Source organism: Lissotriton vulgaris, chromosome 3_1 (assembly GCF_964263255.1).
Source record: "Lissotriton vulgaris chromosome 3_1, aLisVul1.2, whole genome shotgun sequence".
Lineage (NCBI taxonomy): Eukaryota > Metazoa > Chordata > Amphibia > Caudata > Salamandridae > Lissotriton > Lissotriton vulgaris.
In genome coordinates, this window is record NC_141689.1 from 150202966 (window position 1) to 150225342 (window position 22377).

A 22377-nucleotide genomic window follows, 5' to 3' on the forward strand; every position below is an offset into this window, starting at 1 on the left:
GTACTTCCATGCACAGCAGTCAACACCCTGAGAAGCAGCACCACTGCAACCATGACTGCAGAAGAGGGCGAAAGGAACTACCAGCTCGTACGCAGCCCAGAAGAGGGGAAGCGGGTGAGTCGAGGAAGACCAGTGAGTTACCCAAGAGTGCAGACCCAAACACACAATAAGAGACATCATGGAGGCGAAACGTTGACTGCAAAAGAGACTGAGTGCAATTACTACAGTATTACAGGCTTGAGTACCATATGGAGCTGTTGTACCTGTCTTCACAGAGCAGTCCGTACAGCTGTGCAGGTGAGTTGAACATCGTACAGCAAGAGACTGACAGCTGTACATGGACTGCACAGGATGCAGGCAAACTTCATGTTGGGTACACAGGACTTCCCAAGGTCTGTCCGACAAGATGCTCTATTATCCCTCATCAGTTGGTAATGTCTCGTGGCATGGAGGAGCAAACGTCTAGAGGAATGGGTAATAATGAGATGTACCTAAGCTTCACAATGCAGCTGGATACTGGTATCCGAATTCTGAATTTTCTCTTATTGCATGGACTTAACGCCTTTGTCCTATTCGTGATGATGTGTCCATCAAAGAGCTTTCAAACGTTACAATTAAACATGTTGGAATTTGAAGCAGTTGAGAGTCACAGTTTGGATGTGATGCTAAATTATGCAGTTTTTAGTTCGAGCTGAATGATGTCGTTTTTAAGTCGAGCCTATAGCAGCAGGGCCCACTCTCCGCCCATCTTTTTCATTAGCGTGTGTCTTTGTCAGTCCTAAATGCTGCCTTCGGATTGGTATTGGGATTGTTAGTCCCTCCTTATAATGGACATGTCCTCATTTGTATCCTTCCATGGCTACTGGCCCCTTTACTTCGAGTACGTGCCTTCTGGCGGCGCCCCGCTACACCAGCATTCTGTTGTTTGTGGTTTCTGGCTCGCCTGTAGTTCTGTTTGCAATGTAATAGGTCATGTGTAAATGTGAGTCCTATTGTATTCCAAATGCTTGTTTTCCCTTCAGTTACTGAAGCTTTACAAAAGTGACAGGACTGGAGTGGGAGGGACCCAGTGCGCCCAGTGTGTGCTGAGGCTGATAACTGGACCACAGCCATCCGCTGCCCAGGGCTCGCTCCGGCGCCGTTGCGCTCACTTTTCAAACAAACATGCACTCGAAGATGCAGTTAGACTAACAAGTCACATTTCTCCCCACACACCCACATAAAAATCTAGCCGCCCACGCCCATGGCTTTCATTGGTGGAAATTGCGGTAGGCAGACATTTTTTACTCGCCTACGAGCGCTCAAGGACTTTTGAGATCAGTCCTATGTCTTGCACGAGTAGCACGTTTGTGTGGTTATTCACAATCTGGTACTTGTAGTTTGTCTTTTTACCACTTAAGTGCGCGGGACTACGGATATTAGAAAGTACTCACACATGTTCTACAGTAGCTAGTACCTCTGTGCATCATGTCTTAAAGAAACATTGACTAACCCAATAGATTTTCTAGAGGCAAAACGTATTGGGGAAGATTTACATTTCCTGGCGCATCCCTGCAAATCAGCAAAGATGCAACAGGAAAGATGCGTGATGCAGTTCACCCTTACGCCACCACAGATGCCGGTGTAAGGTTGGCGCAGTACTGGAGTGGTGTTGCTGGTGCGACACAACTCCAGCACTGTTCCAACCAGGCCTATCCTCAGCTTGGTACGTCACGCCCTACGCCTGCTTCAAGCAGGAGCAGGGTTTTTGACGCAGCGACGTCGTAAAAGTGACTGAGTGACATCTTGTATATTTCACTCAGGCACTTTTCCGAGGCCTTCCTGCAACAGAACGCACCCCCCCCCCCCCGCACCGGAAGGCCCACATGAAACCTAACGCAGGTTTCATGTGGTGCACAGCTTTACAACGTGACACATCTCCCTAGATGCGTCAAGTTGTAAATAGGGTGTAAGGTGGCACGTGGTTGCCGCCGCCGCTGCATCACAGAAGTGACGCAACGACAGCACAAATGTGCCGCACAGGGCTCGTAAATCTGCCCCATTGACTTTGCCAATGCCTTTTTCATAACCACCTCACATCAGGTCATTATGGACACTCTCTGGACATTTTCACCTACAAATCATCCTATTTGGGTGTGTTAGACTAACACCCCCGGAACGCATTTTGTAATTAAACGATAGCTCGGGAGCGGCGCTGATGTCCGTACTAACCCGGACTAGTAGAGGTGGTCGCCCTATTTTTAGTCAAAAGTCAAAAGTCAAAAAGAATTTATTTGTGTAGGTACTCAACCGAGGACCACAAATATAACATAAGATAAAAAGAGAATTTTACATAAGATAAGTACATCACAAATTAATATAAAGCTAACATGGATTTAAAAAATTTGTACAGATTATAACATACAAATTCGTTCGGAGGATTTATGGCCGCTGTTAATATTTCTTTTTCCTTTGTTAGCCTACAGGATCTGTATATCAGTGAAATATAATGAGCGCGAGCTGTTACCACTTTAGAGTTGGGGCAAATGAACAGTAAGTGCTCCACAGTCTGCTCACCCCCTTGACATAACAAACATAAATGGGAGAGTTCTCCAGGTAACCATTTTGCTTTATAAGTTTGTACAACATGGGAGCTAGTAGACAACCCTGTTTAAGGCCATTTTCGGTGTATATTATTTTCGTTAATCCTTTTTCGCCCCCCATTTGGACTCGACACCATGTAGTTGTATGGAGACTTATTATTACCTGTAGCAAGTGATCATTGATTCCCAAACTCCTCAATTTTTTCCACAATGTGGGGCGATCCACTCGATCGAATGCGGTCGAGTAATCTATGAAAGCCATGTAGACCGTCTGTTTTCTTCGTGTGACGTATTTGTCCAGAAAAAACTGAATAATTGCTATGTTATCCGTAACAGAATGTTTGGGTCTGAAGCCTGCCTGGAACATGGATATCAGACCCATCGAGAAGGCCCAGTTTTTTAATTGCAATAGTACCTCTGCTGCGAAGATTTTCCCGGTAGCGTCCATCAGGGCTATTTGACGATAGTTTCCTGCTACCGTTTTGCATCCTTTTTTGTGAATAGGGATAATAGTGCTCCCTTGCCATGACTTGGGAACTTGACCAGTGGAGAAAATATAGTTGAAAAGTGGGGTTAGTAGAAGGCTCCATTCCCTAGAATTTGTCTGCAGGGCCTTTATAGGAATTTGGTCGGGACCAAAGGCTCCTGTGCTTCTTGCCCTCCGAATGTGTGTTTCAACCATTATAGTTGTTGTTTTCGGGATTATTTTTTCCATAACTTTTTCCTTTACTTTATCTGGACTGTTTGCTTGTAATTTGTCCACATTTTTTTTGTAAAGTTCTGCCAAGTAGATTTCCCACTCTTTCGGAGGAACAGGTACTGCTTGTAATTTCTTTTTTGTCCCTGATATTTTGGCTATTATGGACCAATAGGTTCTTTGGTTTGGTTCTTTGGCAGCAATTTGTAATTCAACCCAGTTACGATCTTGAAAGGTTTTTCTCTCACTTATTTTTTCTCTTCTGAATTGATTTTTCAATTTGTTTATTTCCTTCTTTTTAGTAGGAGAGGGGTGTAAGTATTGAGCACGTATCAATTTGTTTAGGGTTTTCTTTATCAGTGAGTTCCCTGTTTTGTTATTATTTTTTCTTTTTGAGTTAGTATTAGTTTTTTGAAGATTCATTTCAATTAATACCTCCTTAAGTTCGATGAGCATGGTCTCGAAATTTTCTATAGGATCTTCGGAATATAGATTCCTTAAGAAATGTTGGTGCTCGACCAGATTTGTCATTTTTGCCCTATTTTTAGAAATATCAAGATAAGTTTCGACGACCCTCTCGTCCTGACGGCTTTGTCTCAGACCTCAGATGTGGTGGAAAGTTTCAACTTTTGAAAATACGCGACTGTGATTGAAACATTACTAAGGCGTGTGGAAAGGGTAGCCGTCTTCGGAGCCTCAGTCACTCACGTCCTTTCTTCTTTTCTTCCTTTCTTCAGCAGCGTCTCTGCAAGATGCCTATGCCCTTGTCCCCGCGCATTTTTCTGAAATTCTCCATCTGCATATTGCACCCTTCTTTCGTCTTCAGCACTCTTTTCATTGTCTCCTTCGTGTAATTCTTTGTGTCTCCTTCACTATCCCTGCTACACCTTAATGCACCCCTTTGCCCTTAAGCACTGCATTTGCTTCTGCTTGCGCCTTGTCTATACTGCAACAACTGTGCACGTTCTTCACACACTTGAGCATAAAACCACAGTTACAGTTAGCACACATGGTTTTGCTCTTTGTGCTATAGAGAGAGAGAGGCCAAAGAATGGATGGGTGCATTCTGAAAACATTCATGACCCACTGACTGGCGCTGTGAGAAACTCACACTGCCTTCAGCCTCAACTCCAGCTCGCTCAATCATAGCTTATTAAAAACACCCACCACCAACTCAACTCACACAGACACCCAGAGGAGACTCAGTCCACAGTATGCACGATGCAAGCGTAATATCCTGCATGAAAAAACATTACAGGAGAAAAATATCCTGGAAAAAGCAAACACTCGGGGAGAGCAAGATTAAGGAAAACGTGAAATGTAAACAGGAACTCGGTTACTGACATGGATTTCAGCAATCAGCCAGTGCCTCTGCTGTAGGGCTAGGACATCACAATAGGGCTTCATAGGGACCTGGTTCAATGTGATTAGGTCGAGCCTAGCAGCAGCGCGCATGGACTGCTCGCTCTGCGAGGGATACAGTAGTTGAGTATGCTGTGGAAGCCTCCCCTACAGTCCTCCCATATTTTTGATTGGCTGGTGTTATTGTCCTTGGTAAATGCGGACTTCCGATTGATAATGAGGCTTGTTAGTCCCTCCAAGTTACCGGCCTTTCGCCATTTGTTACCTCCCATGTGGACTGGATCTTTTACTTGAGTGCGTTACGCACTATTATTATTTTTTTATTAATCTGCTGGCGGGGTGAAAGGGAAAGTTTCTAATCACTAATCTATCCAGCATTTGCATGCCATAGGTCTCGAATTAACGCAAGTTTGAGCTATTGACATTGCAAATAACAATGCCTTTTATTTTTGTTTTCATTTTTAAAACATAAATAAAAGTCATTGTCATTTGCAATGCCAATAGCTTAAACTTGAGTAAATGTGAGACCGATTGTATTGCAAATGCTTGTTTATATAGCCATAATTAACATATTGTTCTCACGTGGGAGAACACTCCAGACGTTGGGCTTGGCTAAGGAGCATAAGAGAGCTAGCTTTATGAAACACTTCATAGAAATGCCCAACTCTAGACATTTAGGCTCCTATTGACAGCTTGGGTTTCACCCATAACAAGCACTGGCAAGGCCAATCTCACCCATAACAAGCCCTTTCAAAGCCAATAGTTCCGGGATTAATATAGCTCTGTATACTTACGACATTTATTCATGCCACTTTTTGGAAGGGTTAACTCATACCTTTAGGAAACGACATGGGGCGTTTATCTCTGCAGCACCTTACAATAATAAAAACCTACTGGATTGTCCAGTTTTTGGTCACTGGGCATAGGGCACTAAATGGAAGTGAATAGGTGTACTTGCTATCGCGTTTCAAATCAAAGCCACACTAACCTCCTGAAGAGAAGACATGCTCACTTCCACATTGTCAGTGGGCTACTCAATCAAACACACAGCCCAGTAATGTATGACGGGTGGCGACTGGTCTCGGTTTCTACAGGGACAGACAAAATTCTAGACATTTTATAAGCAGGATCTGCAGGGAGAACACCCTGAAATGTCTTCCATGTGAGTTGTGCGTCAGAGCAGCCCCTGCGACCTGCAGTTTTAGCGACTCATTACTACATCAGTCTTCCATGTTAAGCTGTGCATCAGAGCAGACCCCACCTGCAGAGTTAGAGCCTGATTACTACATCTGCCATTCATTTAAAGCTGTGCATCAGTGCAGCCCTGCCCACCTGTAGCATTAGCACATGATTACTACATCTGTCTTCTGTTTAAAGCTGTGCATCAGGGCAACCCCCCACATGAAGCATAAGCGCCTGATTACTACATCCGTCTTCCATGTAAAGCTGTGCATTAGTGCAGCCACTTCCACCTGCAGCATTAGCGCCTGATTACTACATCTGTCTTCCATGTAAGGCTGTGCAACAGAGCAGACCCCACCTGCTGCCTTAGCGCCTAAATACTACACCTGTCTTCCATGTGCAGCCCCTCCTACCTGCAGCAATAGTGCCTGATTACTACATTTGTCCTCAACGTATTGCAGTGCATCAGTGCAGCCTCTCCCACCTGAGACATTAGCACCTGATTACTACACCTGTCTTCCATGTAAAGCTGCAAAAACAACAGTTGATGGACAGAATGCAGAACAATGTCATACATTCACCCCAGTGCAGAGATCTGGGCCTAAATCCATCGTTTTTTTGCACTCCACACCACCCCAGTTCAGACATGGCCATATGCAAATCAGCCTTGACCCTGTGCCTCATGGGAACAGTCCAGCCCAAACTGCCAAGCCTTGTCTTTCCTGGACCGGAAACAAGCATCGTAGGACCGGTTTCTGGCTATCAGACGTCTTCAGCCAGGATAGCTTGACTCCAGTGGTGTGGAGAGCATGGGACTCACGTCTGAGCATACCCATCCCATTCGGGGTGACAAATGCAAAAACAACAGTTGATGGACAGAATGCAGAACAATGTCATACATTCACCCCAGTACAGAGATCTGGGCCTAAATCCATTGTTTTGCCGCTGATAGCCAGAAACCGGTCCTAGGATGCTTGATTCCGGTCCAGGAAAGACATGGCTTGGCAGTTCGGGCTGGATTGTTCCCATGAGGCACAGGGTCAGGGCTGATTTGCATATGACCATGTCTGAACTGGGGTGGTGTGGAGTGCAAAAAAACGATGGATTTAGGCCCAGATCTCTGTACTGGGGTGAATGTATGACATTGTTCTACATTCTGTCCATCAACTGTTGTTTTTCCATGTAAAGCTGTGCATGCAGTGTCTCCCACCTGCAGCATTAGCACCTGATTACTACAGCTGTCTTCCATGTACAGCGGTGCATCAGTGCAGCCACTACCACCTACAGCATGAGTGCCCGATTACTCCATCTGTCTTCTATCTAAAGCTGTGCATCAGTGCAGCCCCTGCCACCTGCAGCGTTAGTGCCTGATTACCACATCTGTCTTCCATTTAAAGCTGTGCATCAGTGCAGCCCCTCCCACCTGTAGCATGCGCGTCTTTTTACTCCATCGGTCTTCCATGTAAAGCTGTGAAGCCCCTCCTACCTGCATCTTTAGCGCCTAATCACTACATCTTCGAAAATGTTGTGCAAGTCACAGTCAGTGCACACATCACACCCGTTATTTGTTGTCTTCCCAGAGATAAATCAGGCCCCAAGTTCAACAGAAAGATTAGGGTTACTTACGGATGCAGGTGGGTGTTGCATCCCACTCACTGTCGTCACTCCATTGTTTTTCTCTGCACTCTATTTGAGGCGGTGAAGGCTGATACTCATCGGAGCACCTCACTTGTACCACATCGCCACGGTCGTACCACGGTTTGGAGGGAGAGAGGGTCAAAGGTGACCCATCTGTGGCTGGATTTCGGCAGCGTTCTGAAAAATAAAAGCAATACGAGAATGTAGAGGAGCATCAGAGAGCTAGATGTATGAGACCGAATAAGAGGTGGGTGAAGGACAGTTTTCTGTTGAAGCGGGCCTGGGATAAGGCGTTGCCTATGTCCACCTCGGATTCCTTTAGCAGTTATGCGTTGACCCAAATGTGCCCTGGAATTGAACCATATTCGGAGTGGGTTAACCGCCCATAGGAGACATCACTTCTCACTAGAATTCGCCTGGGCGCTGTAAGATGGAAAATAAGTTTTCTCTTAGTCAGTATGATGCCACCACCATCAGCTGCTGCTCTTGGCGATGAAACATCTGATCAAATGTTGTTGAACATTCTGCGTTTCTGTAGGTATTATAAAGAATTGTCTAAGGGCTTTCTTATCTCAGCAGTCCAAAAGGCAAAGATAAACAATTGTAGAGCAGCGCTGCTCTGCTCGCAGTCATTGTGTCCAGATGAAATGTGTTCTCGAATGGGCATCTGACCGACAAACTCTACTCAAGCTGAAACCGGTCTTGGGTTGCATGTGTTCTGGTTCACGAAGGACCTGGCCTGCCAGGTTGGGGTGGACTTTTCCCATTGAAGCAGGGTGAAGGCTAGTTTGCATAAGGCTGGCCCAAACAGAGGTGGCATGGTATGCAAAGTGGCAATGGATGGGAATGCCGCCTGAGTGATCACCAGTGACTGAGATTGATTAAATCACCCCATCCATCACTTTTTTGTATACTTCAATGTGTCATCCTAAATGAGACTGGTATGACCAGTAGTGGGTCCACTCCTATGTTCACCGTGCCAAAGGATCCAAGCTGCACCCAACTGATGAGCCCCAAAAACAGTTAAACAGTTCTTGGGATGTGTGTGTTCCAGTTCAGGGAGGACATGGCAAGCCAGTTAGGGCTGAACTGTTCCTATTGGAGCAGGCTGACAACTGATTTGCATATGGCAGGGTCCAAACCATTTTTTGAGTTTTGTATAGCATCCAAAGGTATCAGAGCTCTTTATATGAGCACCAGCTATGTTACAGATGAACAAATTCATTTTTGTTAGCCCCTTAGTGGGCTTGCTCTTTCCACATCACAGCGCCTCTGGAGGCTGCTGTTGCTCTCCCCATCTGCTGCTGCTGGTGCTACTGACTCGGAGGTCAAGAGCTCGAGGCCCTCCTCCACCTGCAGGCTCCTGCCTGTGTCCCATCCCTGGTGGTCCAGTGGTAGAGCGTCACTGCTTGACTGCCCTCCTGTTCTTCTTTCTGCTGTTTCTGTCCCTGTTTATGCTTTTCTCTTTTAATTTTCTGCCTCTGTCTTTGCTTTTTATTCTTTTCTATTCCTTTTTTCCTGTCCTCTCCCTCATCGCCCCTGCCGCTGTGATCCCCCACGGCCTGCCCTCCTCCAATGTCCCTTCCCGCTCCCACGTATCTCGCCTCCCAATGGTCCAGCCCCCCTGTAGCAATACTTAATGGTGCACGCTGCGCAGCGGCCATGCCACTGGTGCACCAAATGCAAAAACAACAGTTGATGGACAGAATGCAGAACAATGTCATACATTCATCCCAGTACAGAGATCTGGGCCTAAATCCATCGTTTTTTGCTCCCCATGCCATTCCAGTTTGAACCCAACCATATGCAAATCAGTCTTGACCCTATGCGCCATGGGAACAGTCCCGCCCGAACTGCCAAGCCAGGTACTCCCTAGTCTGGAAACAAGCTTTCAGCCCTCATCAGCGAGGATAGCTTGATTCCAGTGGCACGGAGAGCACGGGACTCATGTCTGAGCATACCCGTCCCAGTCGGGGCTAAAGAATGATGATGGATTAAACCCAGATCTGTTGACTGTGAGTCCTTGCAATGTTCAACACTCCGTCCATCATCCCCTTTGGTTTTGCTTTGTTCGCCCTAAGTTGGCAGGGTATGCCCAGACGTGGGTTCCTTGCTCACTTTGCCACTGTATTCAACATAGCCTGGCTGATGAGGGTTATGAACCCGAAACCGGTCCCAGGATGCTTGTTTCTGGTCCAGGGAAGACATGGCTTGGCAGTTCGGGCTGGGCTGTTCCCATGAGGCACAGGGTCAGACTGATTTGCATATGGCCATGTCTGAACTGGGGTGGCGGAGTGAGCTAAAGAATGATGATGGATTAAACCCAGATAAGTTGACTGGGGGTGAGTGCTTGCAATGTTCAACACTCTGTCCATCATCCCCTTTGGTTTTACTGGTGCACCAAAGGCAAGTCCGTCTGTGCCTGTCCAAGCCTGGACCGCGCCCAACGCCAGAGACTCTGCTTCTCGGACACTCCGCCACAATGACATCAGCACCCTCCTTGTCCCCAACCCTGGACGCCATGCCGCCTGCCATATAGCATCACCGAAAAAGACCCTTTGATGCTTTGCCTGCAGAACTGCAATTGCACCTTCAGCCTTGCCAACACACCAGCTCCTCTCACCGCCCAGACGGATATCAGTACACCCGTCTGGCTCAACTGCATCCTCCTCAATGTGCGGTCCCTCCACAACCCTGCCACAGAAATTTGGGACCTCCTTGATGACACGTCTCCTGACATCGCTTTCTTCATGGAAACCTGGACCAACTCCTGCTCCAGCCCAGACATCGCCATCACCATCCCCGACGGCTACAAAATCACCTGCAAGGACCGCCCAACTGCCCAGGAGGAGAGCATCACCATCGTTCAGAAAAGCGTACTCTGACTGACCACTTTCAGATACAGACCAACCCCATCACTACCCTCTGTGGCACGCTCGTCTACAGGCCCTCCGGCCCGACATAGAGGCCATTGTAGACCTCATACCACCCCAGGCTCGCGCATCCAATGACTACTTCCTTCTCCGAGACCTCTACTACCACCTGGACAACCCAGTGACCAGAACACCACCTCCCTCCTGGAGAACCTCACCACCAACATCGGATTCAAGCAGCTTGTCACCACACCGACACACACAGCCGGACATGCTCGACCTCATCTTCCCCACCAGCGGGAACATCAGCTACAGCCACACCACCGAACTCTCATGGACCAACAATCACTCCGTGCATCTTGCCTTCGCCACGCCCACCGTACGCCACCGTCATCATCGCCCCCCCCACCCATTGCAGCTGGGTAGAAGCCACTGAAGAACTTCTCATCAAATCTCTCAGCAAAACCACTCAGTAAACGCCTACAGATGCCAACACCGCCATCGTCAAGGAGTTTGCTAGGCCCAACAGCGAGACCACTGACGTTTCCCCTTCCCAAGATCTCTGCAAAAACCCTTGGCACCTTCTTTTATGACTGAATCCGGAAGATCTATGACAGCTTTGAAACCTTAGGCCCGTCCACCATGCCAGCCACCATCGCTTACAAACAAGCCACACCCCAACAGATCGTGCTCTGCTGCTCACAATAAAAGACATGTTCAGGACCATGAAGAGCATCCTCTCAGGAGCCCCAAAGAAAATCCCTGCCTGCACCACATTTTCCACAGAGCAGCCGCCATCATCGTTCCCCAGCTTCATCGCACCATCAACTTCTCCATCGGAACCACCACCTTCCTTGACGACTAGAAGCACCCTGAGATCAACCCCCTGCTGAATAAGCCATCCTCAGACCTGACAGACCTCAAGAACTTCAAACCCATCACCCTCCTCCCCTTCCCAGCCAAGTTCATTGGGAAGACCATCAACGCCCAACTCTCCGAGTTCATTGAAGTGAACCACGTACTGGACACCTCCCCATCCGGCTTCCGAAGCAACCACAGCACAGAGACTGCACTCCTCGGCGCCACCGACAACATCCACTCCCTCCTCGACAGAGGCGAGACTCCAGCCCTTACCTATCTATTTATTTTTATTTGAAAGGATTTATATAGCGCTGGGTAGACCCGGGAGTATCAGAGTGCTTCATATGTGTGAAAACAAGATGACAGGAGCTGTTCAAGAGCACAGTATAAACAATAAATAAAATAAAATGCTCCATTGAGGTCTAATAAACAGGGACACAACAAAAGCATATACATTTACATATATAGTGACGGGAGGAGATTCAGGGCTGAGCTGCGGGTGAGGTAGAAATTAGAAGAAGGATAGGTGGGGAACCCAGGTTGGGGAGGAGGGGGGATGGCCAGCAGGGCAGGGTTTTAAGAGGAAGGAGGAAAGGGTGGTGGGAGTAAGGGGGTGTGAGCAAAGGGGGAGAGTGTGAGGTGAGGGAGAGAAGAGGGGAGGGGAGAGGTGAAGAGGAGGGAGGAAGTAAAGGAGGATAAGGTTGGAGGAGGTCAGAGGTCCGATTAAGGACCCCAGTATTGGTCGAGGAGGTACAGTATAAGGTGTTTTTTAAGGCATGTAGGAGGGGTTACAATGCAATTCCCTTAGGAGCGCATTCCAGACGATCAGAGCGTTTCCAGACAAGGAGCGAGATGGAGTGATTTTCTTTTTTAATAAGGGGGGATGAGGAGGAAAATGTTAGTGGTCCCCATTGTTCTGGAGCCGTCCTCCTTTTTAAGTTTGTTTGTGAGGAACAGCGGGTCATTGTGGTGTAAGACTTTATGTGTGATGCATGCTGTCTTGTAGGAGGTTCTACCTTCAATGAGAAGCAAGTTGAGATCATTCACGGCTGGGGAGATGTGGTCAAAATGTTCATAGCTAGTGATAATCCTGGCTGCTAGGTGGAGCACAGATCTGAGGTGGACTTTAGGGGTTCCTGTGAGGATAGCGTTACCATAGTCGATTTTGGAAAATACCAGGGATTGGACAACACATTTGAAGTCTTCAGTTGGGATGAAGAATTTGATTTTCTTCAGGTGACGGAGAGTGAAGAGAGCTCTTTTAGCAGAGTTTTTAATGTGGGTAAGATTTTTGTCAATGGTATGATTTCACTGAGTTGGGCAAAGAGAGCGAGCAGTTGAGTGCATTGAGGTCAGAGATCCAGGTTTGGATGGGGAGTCCATTGTTTTTAGGGGAGAAGAGGATAATTTCAGTTTTCTTGGTGTTAAGTTTGATATGGTTGGAGTGGAACCAGTGTTAGATCTTGTTTAAGGTATGGTTAAGATGAAGTACATCAGAGTGGAACCTAATCTTACAGTAAAATAGGGTGTCGTCAGCATAGAGGTGGTAGTTGATACCAGCTTGCTTCAGGATGAGGGTTAGAGGTTCCATAAAGAGGTTAAAGAGAGAGCAGGAGAGAATAGAGCCTTGGGGGACTCCTAGGGAAAACGGAGAGGGGTTAGATAGACAGTCGTTCATTTTGACTTGTTGTGTTATGTGTTGGAGGAATGAGGTGAACCATTTAAGGACCAGCCTTCATCATACTAGACCTCCCTGCCTTCGACACAGTCTCTCACCGCACCCAAATCACAAGACTCCACAGCACCAGCATCTGCGACAAGGCTTTGGATTGTATCCACTCCTTACTCACCAGCCGGGCCCAGTGGGTCAGACTACCACTGTTCCTCTCCAAACCCACAGAGATCAGCAGTGGTGTACCCCAGAGTTCCTCTGTGAGGCTCACACTCTTCTACATCTACATGGCAGCCATCGTTAGAAGCCATGGACTAAACATAGTATCCTACACTGATGACACCCAGCTGATCCTCTCCCTCACCAATGAACCCACAAAGGCCAGAACGAAATTACAAAGTGGAATGAAGGCCGTTGCTATCTGGATGAAAGACAGCTGCCTCAAGCTCAACTCAGACAAGACTGAAGCACTCATCCTGGGACCCAACCCTTCAGCCTGGTACGACTACTGATGGCCAGTCATTCTGGGATCTCCTCTCACCCCGACGGACTGCGCACGCAACCTCAGCATCATACTGGACTCATCACTCAATATGAACAGCCAAATCAGCCTGCTTCCACATGCTCCACCCTCTTTGAAAGACATTCAGATGGATCCCTACAGAATCCATAAAGACAGTCACCCACGCACTAATCACCAGCAGACTTGAGTACGGCAACACACTCTATGTTGGCATCACCCAGAAACAGTTCAAGTAACTACAGAACTTCCAAAACGCTGCTGCCAAACTGATCCTAGACATACCCCGTTGCAGCCACCTCACGCAACACCTCCGACAACTCCACTGGCTCCCAGTAAACAAGAGAAACCCTTCAAGCTCCTCACTCATGCCTACAAAGCTCTACATGACGAAGGATCATCATACCCGAACCACGTCCTCACATTCAATGTACCCGCCAGACAACTCCGATCCTCTCAACTCACCCTTGCCTCTGTCCCCAGGATCCATAAGTCCAGAACTGGAAAAAGGTTGTTCCCCTACCTCACCCCCAAAACCTGGAACACCCTGCCCCTCCATCTCTGGCAATCTGTGTTACCGACCCAATTCAGGAAGGATCTCAAGACCTGGCACTTCGAATGATTCTCCACCCAGTCCGACCAGCAGCTACCCCCCTGCGGCTTTAGACCCTCACGGGTGAGTAGCTGTACTTTACAAGATCCCAATTGAGTGATTAATTGATGGGGAGATTAAGTGAATCTATGGGTGGAGCTGTTGGGTTTGGGACCTGGAAGCAGCTAGCTTTCCACAACCAGAAAAGTAGGAGATGACACTCCTCTGCAGAAGGGAGTTCTTCCAGCCCAGAAATGGTGCAGCCTCTGTCCCAAAGGGCTACGCTAAGAGAAGAGACTAATGAAAAAGGATGGTCATAACTGTTCTGGTCCATTTTCGATGCTGTAATGATCATGCTATCTATTATGTAGTGCTTCAGTGAATGCATATTGTGCCACGGCTGAGTTTCAAGTAAGTCTCTATAAATTAGTGGACGTTAGTTTCCTTTGGGGAATTTTAGTTTAATGTTAATTCATGGATCGAACAATGCTTCCAGGGTAGAAGTATTGAGTGGGGAGTTTTGGCTGGTAGGAGGATTATGCTTATCTTTTGTAATTCTGAAAGTTATTCATGTGCATATTATGTGTGGGGGGGGAAATATATCGAATTCTGGGATAACCCAATTGGAGTTCAAATTCCTATCACTGAATGTTAGCAGGTTGAATAATCGTATTAAAATGAGAACTGTCCAAGCACCATGACCGGAACGTCTTGCTGTTTCAGGAATATCTTTTGGGAACAATGATCCCTTTCTGGGTAGGCATGAATTTAATAGGGTATACCACGTCAGGTTCACTTTTGGTTTCGGGAGGGAGGGGAGGGCTATTCTCCTTCATAAATCCTTTCCGATGGTGATCCAACAGATGGATAGAGCTAGGCTAGGTAGAGATTTTCTTCTATAGAGACTGCACAGGGCCACTGCTGGAAAATACTCTTGCTTTTTATCCCGCCGACCAGGGCTTTAAGTGGGCCAGGTCTCACCAGTGCTGAGCACCAGCAGTTTTTTAAAAGGAGCCTCAAAACAGGTCTCTATCGGTCCTTGTTTTTTCCAGACTGCGGTGACAGCAGGCACATAGATGTGCGCGTGCCCACACTGCTCACTTGTCACTAATGGAGAAGTTACGGCATGACGTCATGTCAGGTGAGCGTTTTAAAGAGAGTCATTTCCCCTCTGGATTTCCCTTCTCTTCTTGAAACTCAGGAGAACAACATTGTTGAGGTGTCACCAGGTCTTTAAGTGGAATCTTTTTTCAATATTAAATACAAGCCATAGTTGCTGCTTATTTATCTTATGCAGTTAACAACCATTGACAAAGCCAATAGTCCTGACTTGTTGTAGGTATGATGTTACTTGTTGTATCATATATCTGGATGCAATGACAGAAACAGAAAAATACACGTGGGGCGGCACACTATTCTGAGCACAGATTTTTAGATGAGGTGCTTTTAAGACACGCCCTTAATTTCATTGGCCACGCCCCTTTGAGAGGCCCCCCAGCTATTTCATCCCACTTAAAGCCCTGCCGCCGACTGTGCTGGTGTTATGGTTGAGTGATCTCACAGCCCTGTTGTCTTGTTCAGAGGGCAAAAAACGGATAATTGGAGCGGGCTTCAATGCGGTCATGGATCCCAAATAGAACATATAGCATCCACTCCAGTGGTTAATTTGTAAATAATTAGTGCCAGGGCCCTGGTTAGGAGGCCACTTATCCAATTGGTCTCTGCTAGGGCCACCAGTTACAGAACCAACACAACTACTAAAAATAAGACCCTATCAAGTGTAACAATTCAGATTATCAGAGGCCCCCAAAGCTATAAGAAAGACTTGGGCTGCAAGTATTAGTCACTTTTAATGTGTATTGAATTATTAAACACTGGTTGTAGTGTGCATCTCTAATTTAGAAAAATAATGCCACCATGTGGCAGACTGTCTTAAGAGCCGGTGTTGACAATGAAGCACTGGCACTGAGCACCTGATACCACCAGCTCAAATTAAGCACAGATCTTTGCTCATCCATGGTACGGAGATTGCCCAGACATGCAGACTTGGTGTCATCCTTGGGGTTAGAGGATGCCTGGTGTTTGTGGCATTGGGGCGAGAGGAATATTTGCTTTTTCTCTGGAGCACAACTCGTTTTCCCTCATAGATTAGTTCTTCCTTCCCACATTAAACACCCACGAGGTAGCCGGGGTGGATATTCTCCTGGAGGGGATTTCGGACCACTCAGAGATCCTGCTCCAGCTTTATGGGCAAGTGGACCACCTCAGGAGTATGTGGCGATTACATACCTGGTGGTTGATGCATGGAACCAGACGGTCGACCTGATACAGTAAGCAGAGGAGAACTTTACCCTAAATGTTTACTCCGTGGTTCCACAGCAAGCCTCCGGGGCACATTTACAGCAGTGCAGACATCCTGGTATGAGCGGAGCGTCTTCTCATTCCTCTCAGGCCAATCTCTGCACTGCTCTCCTAGCAGTGTGCCTGTTAAGGACGTCTCTATGCCCAATGAGCGATATTTTGATTAACACCCTTCCCTGGCATGCATTTGTAAAGTCTAGTTAGGTGGAACCTGCATGGAGCATTGTATCTTGAGGCCTCTGTATGTCTTTGGGTCTGTGATTGTGGTTCTGTCTATAGGGTTATATTATGTGTAAGTCAGTCTGAGTCATGTTGCTGGGCCTGCATGTCTGTGCTTTATCAGACACTAGCAGCCCATCCCGACGTTGTCCGGGTATGAATTGCTGCCGGCCAGTAGTATATTGTTTTGTAGGATTTCGTTTTGATAGCATTTCTTATCTGTGACAGGCCTGTGAAACGCCCCGATTCACAGTGCACTGCTGATGCACTTAAGAGTGCGCGTTCAGTAGTGATTGAACTCGAGTTTCCCTACTTTATTTTTCCTTGCAATATTATATAGTGTGAACTCGACAACATGGCATGAGCACAATTTACATTACAGAAGAACACATTCATTTATGGTAGGCACGGGGAGACAAAGCGATTTGCCTGGAATCACAGGATGTTGAGCTGATGCCGAGATTCGAACGTAGCTCCCCAGCTCTAAAGTTTGCAATTCTAGAACTTGTGGCAGGAGGTGTGTCTAAAAGTGTATGTCGGGGCTGGCCATCAATGAGAGAGACCTGTGCATTTTTCAAATGGGTGGTGAAAAAATATGAGTATGTTGCTGGAGATGTGGGCTGCCGTGCCACCAATGTACTTACCGGGGGAGGGTAAATACCCATTATTCTGCAACTTTCTTTCCGCATACAATCACTCGCATACTTTCATTACGAAAGTACCATGACTCCACAATGCCATTATAACGCATGGCATTACATTTTATATGCTTTTACCACGCATACATTTACAACGAAATTCGTTGTAAATGCATGAATGGTAAAAGCATGTTTTTTTTTAAATCTCTGGATAAGGTAAGTATGGGTATAGGGGTATATGTTTCGGGGTACTGAGGTATATGTTTTGGGGTGTTTGGGTATTTTAAGGGTTCAGATATAGTTTTAGGTTATTGGGGTACAGGGGTAGTTTTAGGGTTTAGGGATAGGTATGGGTTTAGGGGTACAGGGGTATTTTTAGGGTTCAGGGCTAGGTTTAGGTTTTGGGGTAAAGGGGTATTTTTAGGGTTCAGGGGTAGGTTTGGGTTTTGGGATACAGGGGTATTTTAGGTGTTCAGGGCTAGGTTTGGGTTTTGGGGTACAGGGGTATTTTTAGGGTTCAGGGCTAGGTTTGGGTTTTGGGGTATAGGGGTATTTTAAGGGTTCAAGGGTAGGTTTGGGTTTTGGGGTATTTTAAGGATTCAACGCTAGGTTTGGGTTTTGGGGTACAGGGGTATTTTTAGGGTTCAGGGCTAGGTTTGGGTTTTGGGGGTCAGAGATATTTTAGGGTTCAGGGGTAGGTTTGGGTTTTGGGGTACAGGGTTATTTTTAGGGTTCAGGGCTAGGTTTGGGTTTTGGGGTACAGGGGTATTTTAAGGGTTCAGGGCTAGGTTTGGGTTTTGGGGTACAGGGGTATTTTTAGGGTTCAGGGCTAGGTTTGGGTTCTGGGGTACAGGGGTAGGTTTGGGTTTTGGGGTACAGGGTTATTTTTAGGGTTCAGGGCTAGGTTTGGGTTTTGGGGTACTGGTGTATTTTTAGGGTTCAGAGGTAGGTTTGGGTTTTGGGGTACAGGGGTATTTTAAGGGTTCAGGGCTAGGTTTGGGTTTTGGGGTACAGGGGTATTTAAGGGTTCAGGGGTAGGTTTGGGTTTTGGGGTAGAGTGGTATTTTTAGGGTTCAGGGCTAGGTTTGGGGTTTGGGGTACAGGGGTATTTTTGGGGTTCAGGGGTAGGTTTGGGTTTTGAGGCACAGGGGTATTTATAGGGTTCAGGGCTAGGTTTGGGTTTTGGGGTACAAGCGTATTTTTAGGGTTTAGGGATAGGTTTGGGGTTTGGGGTACAGGGTATATTTATAGGGTTAAGATGGGTTAGTATTTAAGGGTAGTGGGGTATTTTAAAGAGTAAGGGTGGGTTATGATTATGGGGTGCAGGAGTATTTAAAGGGAGCAGGGTGGGATTAGCACACAATATGAGACATGGCATGAAGGGCGGAACGTACCACATGCCCCCAGCGTTTGTCACGCCCCCCGCACACACCCACAGCACAACGCAGACACGCCCACAAGGGACTACTTTGCTGGCACCGTTCTTTTACCTTTTAAATGTATATGGTGGGCGTCTGCATAGCCTATGTCCTTCTGCTGCAACTGCCCTTTCCAACGCTGTATTGGCTGTTGTGATTGGTGCCTTGGTTCCTGCGATTACTCGCCTCAAAGGTTTGGGCTCTCTCTTTATTATATTAGTATAGATTACGAGAGACCTTCTCTTTTCATGTCTTCTATTAATGGTAACCTAATAAGATAGGTCATTGGTTTGGTGAGCCTGAAGCTGATATTTGGATGTAACTGTCAGCCACATTTTTGACTCCCATCAGTCGTTCATCCTTCTTAAGTCGATAATATTGGTATCATTAAGTTGGTTGGCAGGAATGTCTAGTTCTACAGGACCGTGGAAAAGGCAAAACAAAATCTGGCAAGCGACATGGAAAATGCATGTAAAATTGAAGTTTTGACTTACTAAATCTGGGAGAATTGGAAAACTGCAATGAGCCTCATAAAGCTGTTGGAAGGAGTGCGAATCAAAGAGACAAATATAAGCTGCTCTGTGAAAACTTGCCTCTTTCATCTTCTCAATTCATCGTTTTGCCTCATTTTATGAAAACTCTTTAGCAAGACTCCCAAGCCAGGCTACCTTGCAGGAGACTTGCGACAACCCTGCAGTGCCTAATTTGTAAAATAATACATACCTGGGCCAAGCATTTGCTCAGAAGATGCCACCTGCGCTGAAGAAAGAGGTGGCACCAAAAACCAAAGCTGCATAGTCTTGACCCCTCATGAAACTTTAGTTCACCACTAGACACTTCCTGCCCCTCATGCTCACTCCTGCATGTTCTTTTATGCCCCTGCTTTCTCCCTTTCTCACTCTTTTTCTGTATCTTTTGTTCCTCTTTCCTACCCCCTTTTGTGCTTTTCTCTCTCGTGCTTTGCGTCAGTCTGATCGGGACAAATTAACGTTGGTTCCCAGAAATAAGCGCTTGTGGGCCGCACCTGCAACCTCCGGCTCAAATTAAGCACTGCACTCCTGTAAAAAATATTTTACTACTGTGTCATGTCCACCTGTGAAACAATGCTAATATTCTTTTAGAAACATCTTATCATTAATTTACCAAAGGTTTGTTGATCTCCTTGAGCCGCCGTTTAATCCTTACAACTGGTTTTCCATATTTTGGGTTAAACAGGACTGAAAATGTACCATTTGCTGCATATTTTCCTCAGCCTTATCCGGTTAACATCCCATAAGCCCGATTTAATAATATTTCAGATTCACATTATTTTCCCAGCAATTATCTGGGTGAACCTCTAAGTCACCCTGTAAAACAGTCTCAAAATTGCATTAGTTTTCTCTAAACACACTTTAAACACATTCTTTTTCTCACAGTCAGTCAAATCAACTTTATTTGGCTAGGCTAAAACCATAAAAGTACAACATAAAACATCTACAGACATAAGGCATTGTGTAAACATCATTTAAATCTATTAAAATTCATATCTTTGTATATTTAGAATTCATTAAAACATTATACAAAGATAATAAAAAACAAACACAACTAAGACTATTAGGTAACTTTGTATGATGATCCACATAAACATACTATCAGTCCTGTTCAGAATGATTAACTCTGCTTAATTCTATTCCTGTATCTAAGGGCACCAAACTAGCTACCCCAGGCAGATTACTGCTGAGCTTAACATTTGCAAGTAGACCAAAGCTGGCTGTACTTGAACATCGTTTTGATCCCTTACCAGCGGGAGGATGTACTTTCTGCGTAGGTGATCATAATGGGAACAAAAGAACATAATATTAGAGTATCTTGCTCTGAGAAGTTGCCACATGTGCACCTAATTGGTGAGTTACATTTAGAGTAACCTTTCGGAAAGGCCAGTAGCCAGGGTACCATATTTTAACCGGAATCTTGTCAAAAGAAAGAAATGATAAGCTTTGTTTATGTAGGTCAAGTATGGTTGCATCTGCTACCCCAGGCTCAGTGTGACATACTTTCTCACCAAGGGCTTAATTAGTTCCTTTTCCTCCCTTACGCATTGACATCTATCTAAAAACTTCAACTTAACCTCTTAAGTGCTTCGAACGTTCGGTGGCCGACGGCACCACTACCTCAGGAGTGCTGCCGTCGGCAATTGAACGTTCGAACCTCATAGCTGCAATGGAACGTCCAGCACCTGAGCTGGACGTTCCATAGCCGTTATGAGGTTAACTGCTCTAACAGCGGGCTTAGTCAAAGGGGTAGGGAACGTAAACAATTCACGACAACCTAACTTCTCAGTTTGAACTTTAATATATTTCAGCCATGGGATGCTGAGTGCCTTAACAAGTACCAAGCAAACCTGAATTATTAATTGCCTTAAATTTGGGGTTGTTTGAGCCCAAATTCTCATCCAGCGGAGAAGTGGGGCAACTGCAATCAAGTCTGAAATATAACCTGCTCCCAACTCCTCTTGTAGGTTAAAAATTGAGGTAGATGCAGGGACAGAAAGTAGTGTACGCATGAAGTTATTTTCTGCCACTTGTATTTCTGTCGTGTCCTTGTAGCCTCAAATATAACTACCATAGGTAGTGATCGGGATACACTTAGCGTTATAAATCTTTAAAATCACAGGGAGCGGCTTAGAACCTATTCTTTTAGGGAAGTCTAATGTTGCCCTTGTCGCTCTAGCTAAAACATTCTTTTTGAGCGTGCGTTGTGCACACCATGAGCGTTGATCATCAAAGAGCACCCCAAGATATGGGAAGGTAGACACCTTGGTTAGCTCAATCCCCTTACAGTAAAATGTTGCTTTAGCTACCTTCCTAGAACCTATAGTCATTGCATGTGATTTTTTAAAATTTGTAACCAAATCCAAAGAATCCATAAAATCTATTCAACAGTGTAATAACAATTGCAGCCCTCTTGCGGTTCTGGATATTAAAACCGTGTCATCAGCATATAAAAGTGCTGGGATCAATTTTGCGCCTGGTATATCTTTGCAACAATTTGTCAGGGACTGCACTAGTTTGTTAATATAAAGAATGAATAACAAAGACGCCAATATGCATCCCTGGCACACCCCTCTTTTGACCACCCAAGAATCAGTCAGACTGCTGTCTTTATTAAAGCGGACTGCCGCTGTGGTGTTATCATGAGCAGTCACCAGAAAACATATCAGATCATCATCTAGCCCCGCTTCTTGAAGGACCAGCCATAGCTTGGACCTATTAACTAGATTAAAGGCCGAGGAGAGGTCCATGAAAGCCAAGTGCAGATACCCTCCCTGGCGACGGTATACTTTCCTATCACCAGGTGGAGGTTAAGGCACTGGTCCAAGGTCCCTCTCCCCGGTCTAAACCCATACTGCAGGTCTCATACAATATTGGCACTATCAAGCCAAGTCAAGTCAAGTCAAAAAGATTTATATAGCGCGCTACATACCCATAGGGTCTCAAGGCGCTTATGGAGGGGTGGGGAATTACTTTTCGAATATCCAAGTTTTAAGTTGCTTTCTGAATGCTAGGTGGTTCTGAGTAAGGCGAAGGTGAGTGGGAAGGGAGTTCCAAGTTTTAGCTGCCAGGTAGGAGAAGGATCTGCCTCCCATGGTTGTTTTGTTCATGCGAGGTACAGTGGCAAGAGCTTGGTTGGAGGATCGTAGCTGACGGGAGGGGGTGTAGAAGGACAGGCGTGTGTTGAGGCATTCAGGTCCAAGTTCGTAGAGTGCTTTGTGTGCGTGGGTTA

The 22377-nt window shown here is 46.2% G+C and overlaps 1 protein-coding gene across 1 annotated transcript in view; it reads right to left on the reverse strand.

The window, feature by feature from the left end:
• The window catches only part of LOC147726126 (uncharacterized), a 689775-nt gene that overhangs the window by 562968 nt on the left and 104430 nt on the right, over positions 1-22377 (reverse strand). The window contains exon 4 of the mRNA XM_086960228.1: positions 7450-7638. Within this exon, the coding sequence (XP_086816354.1) occupies positions 7450-7638 (189 nt within the window). The remainder of the gene's footprint in view (positions 1-7449; positions 7639-22377) is intronic.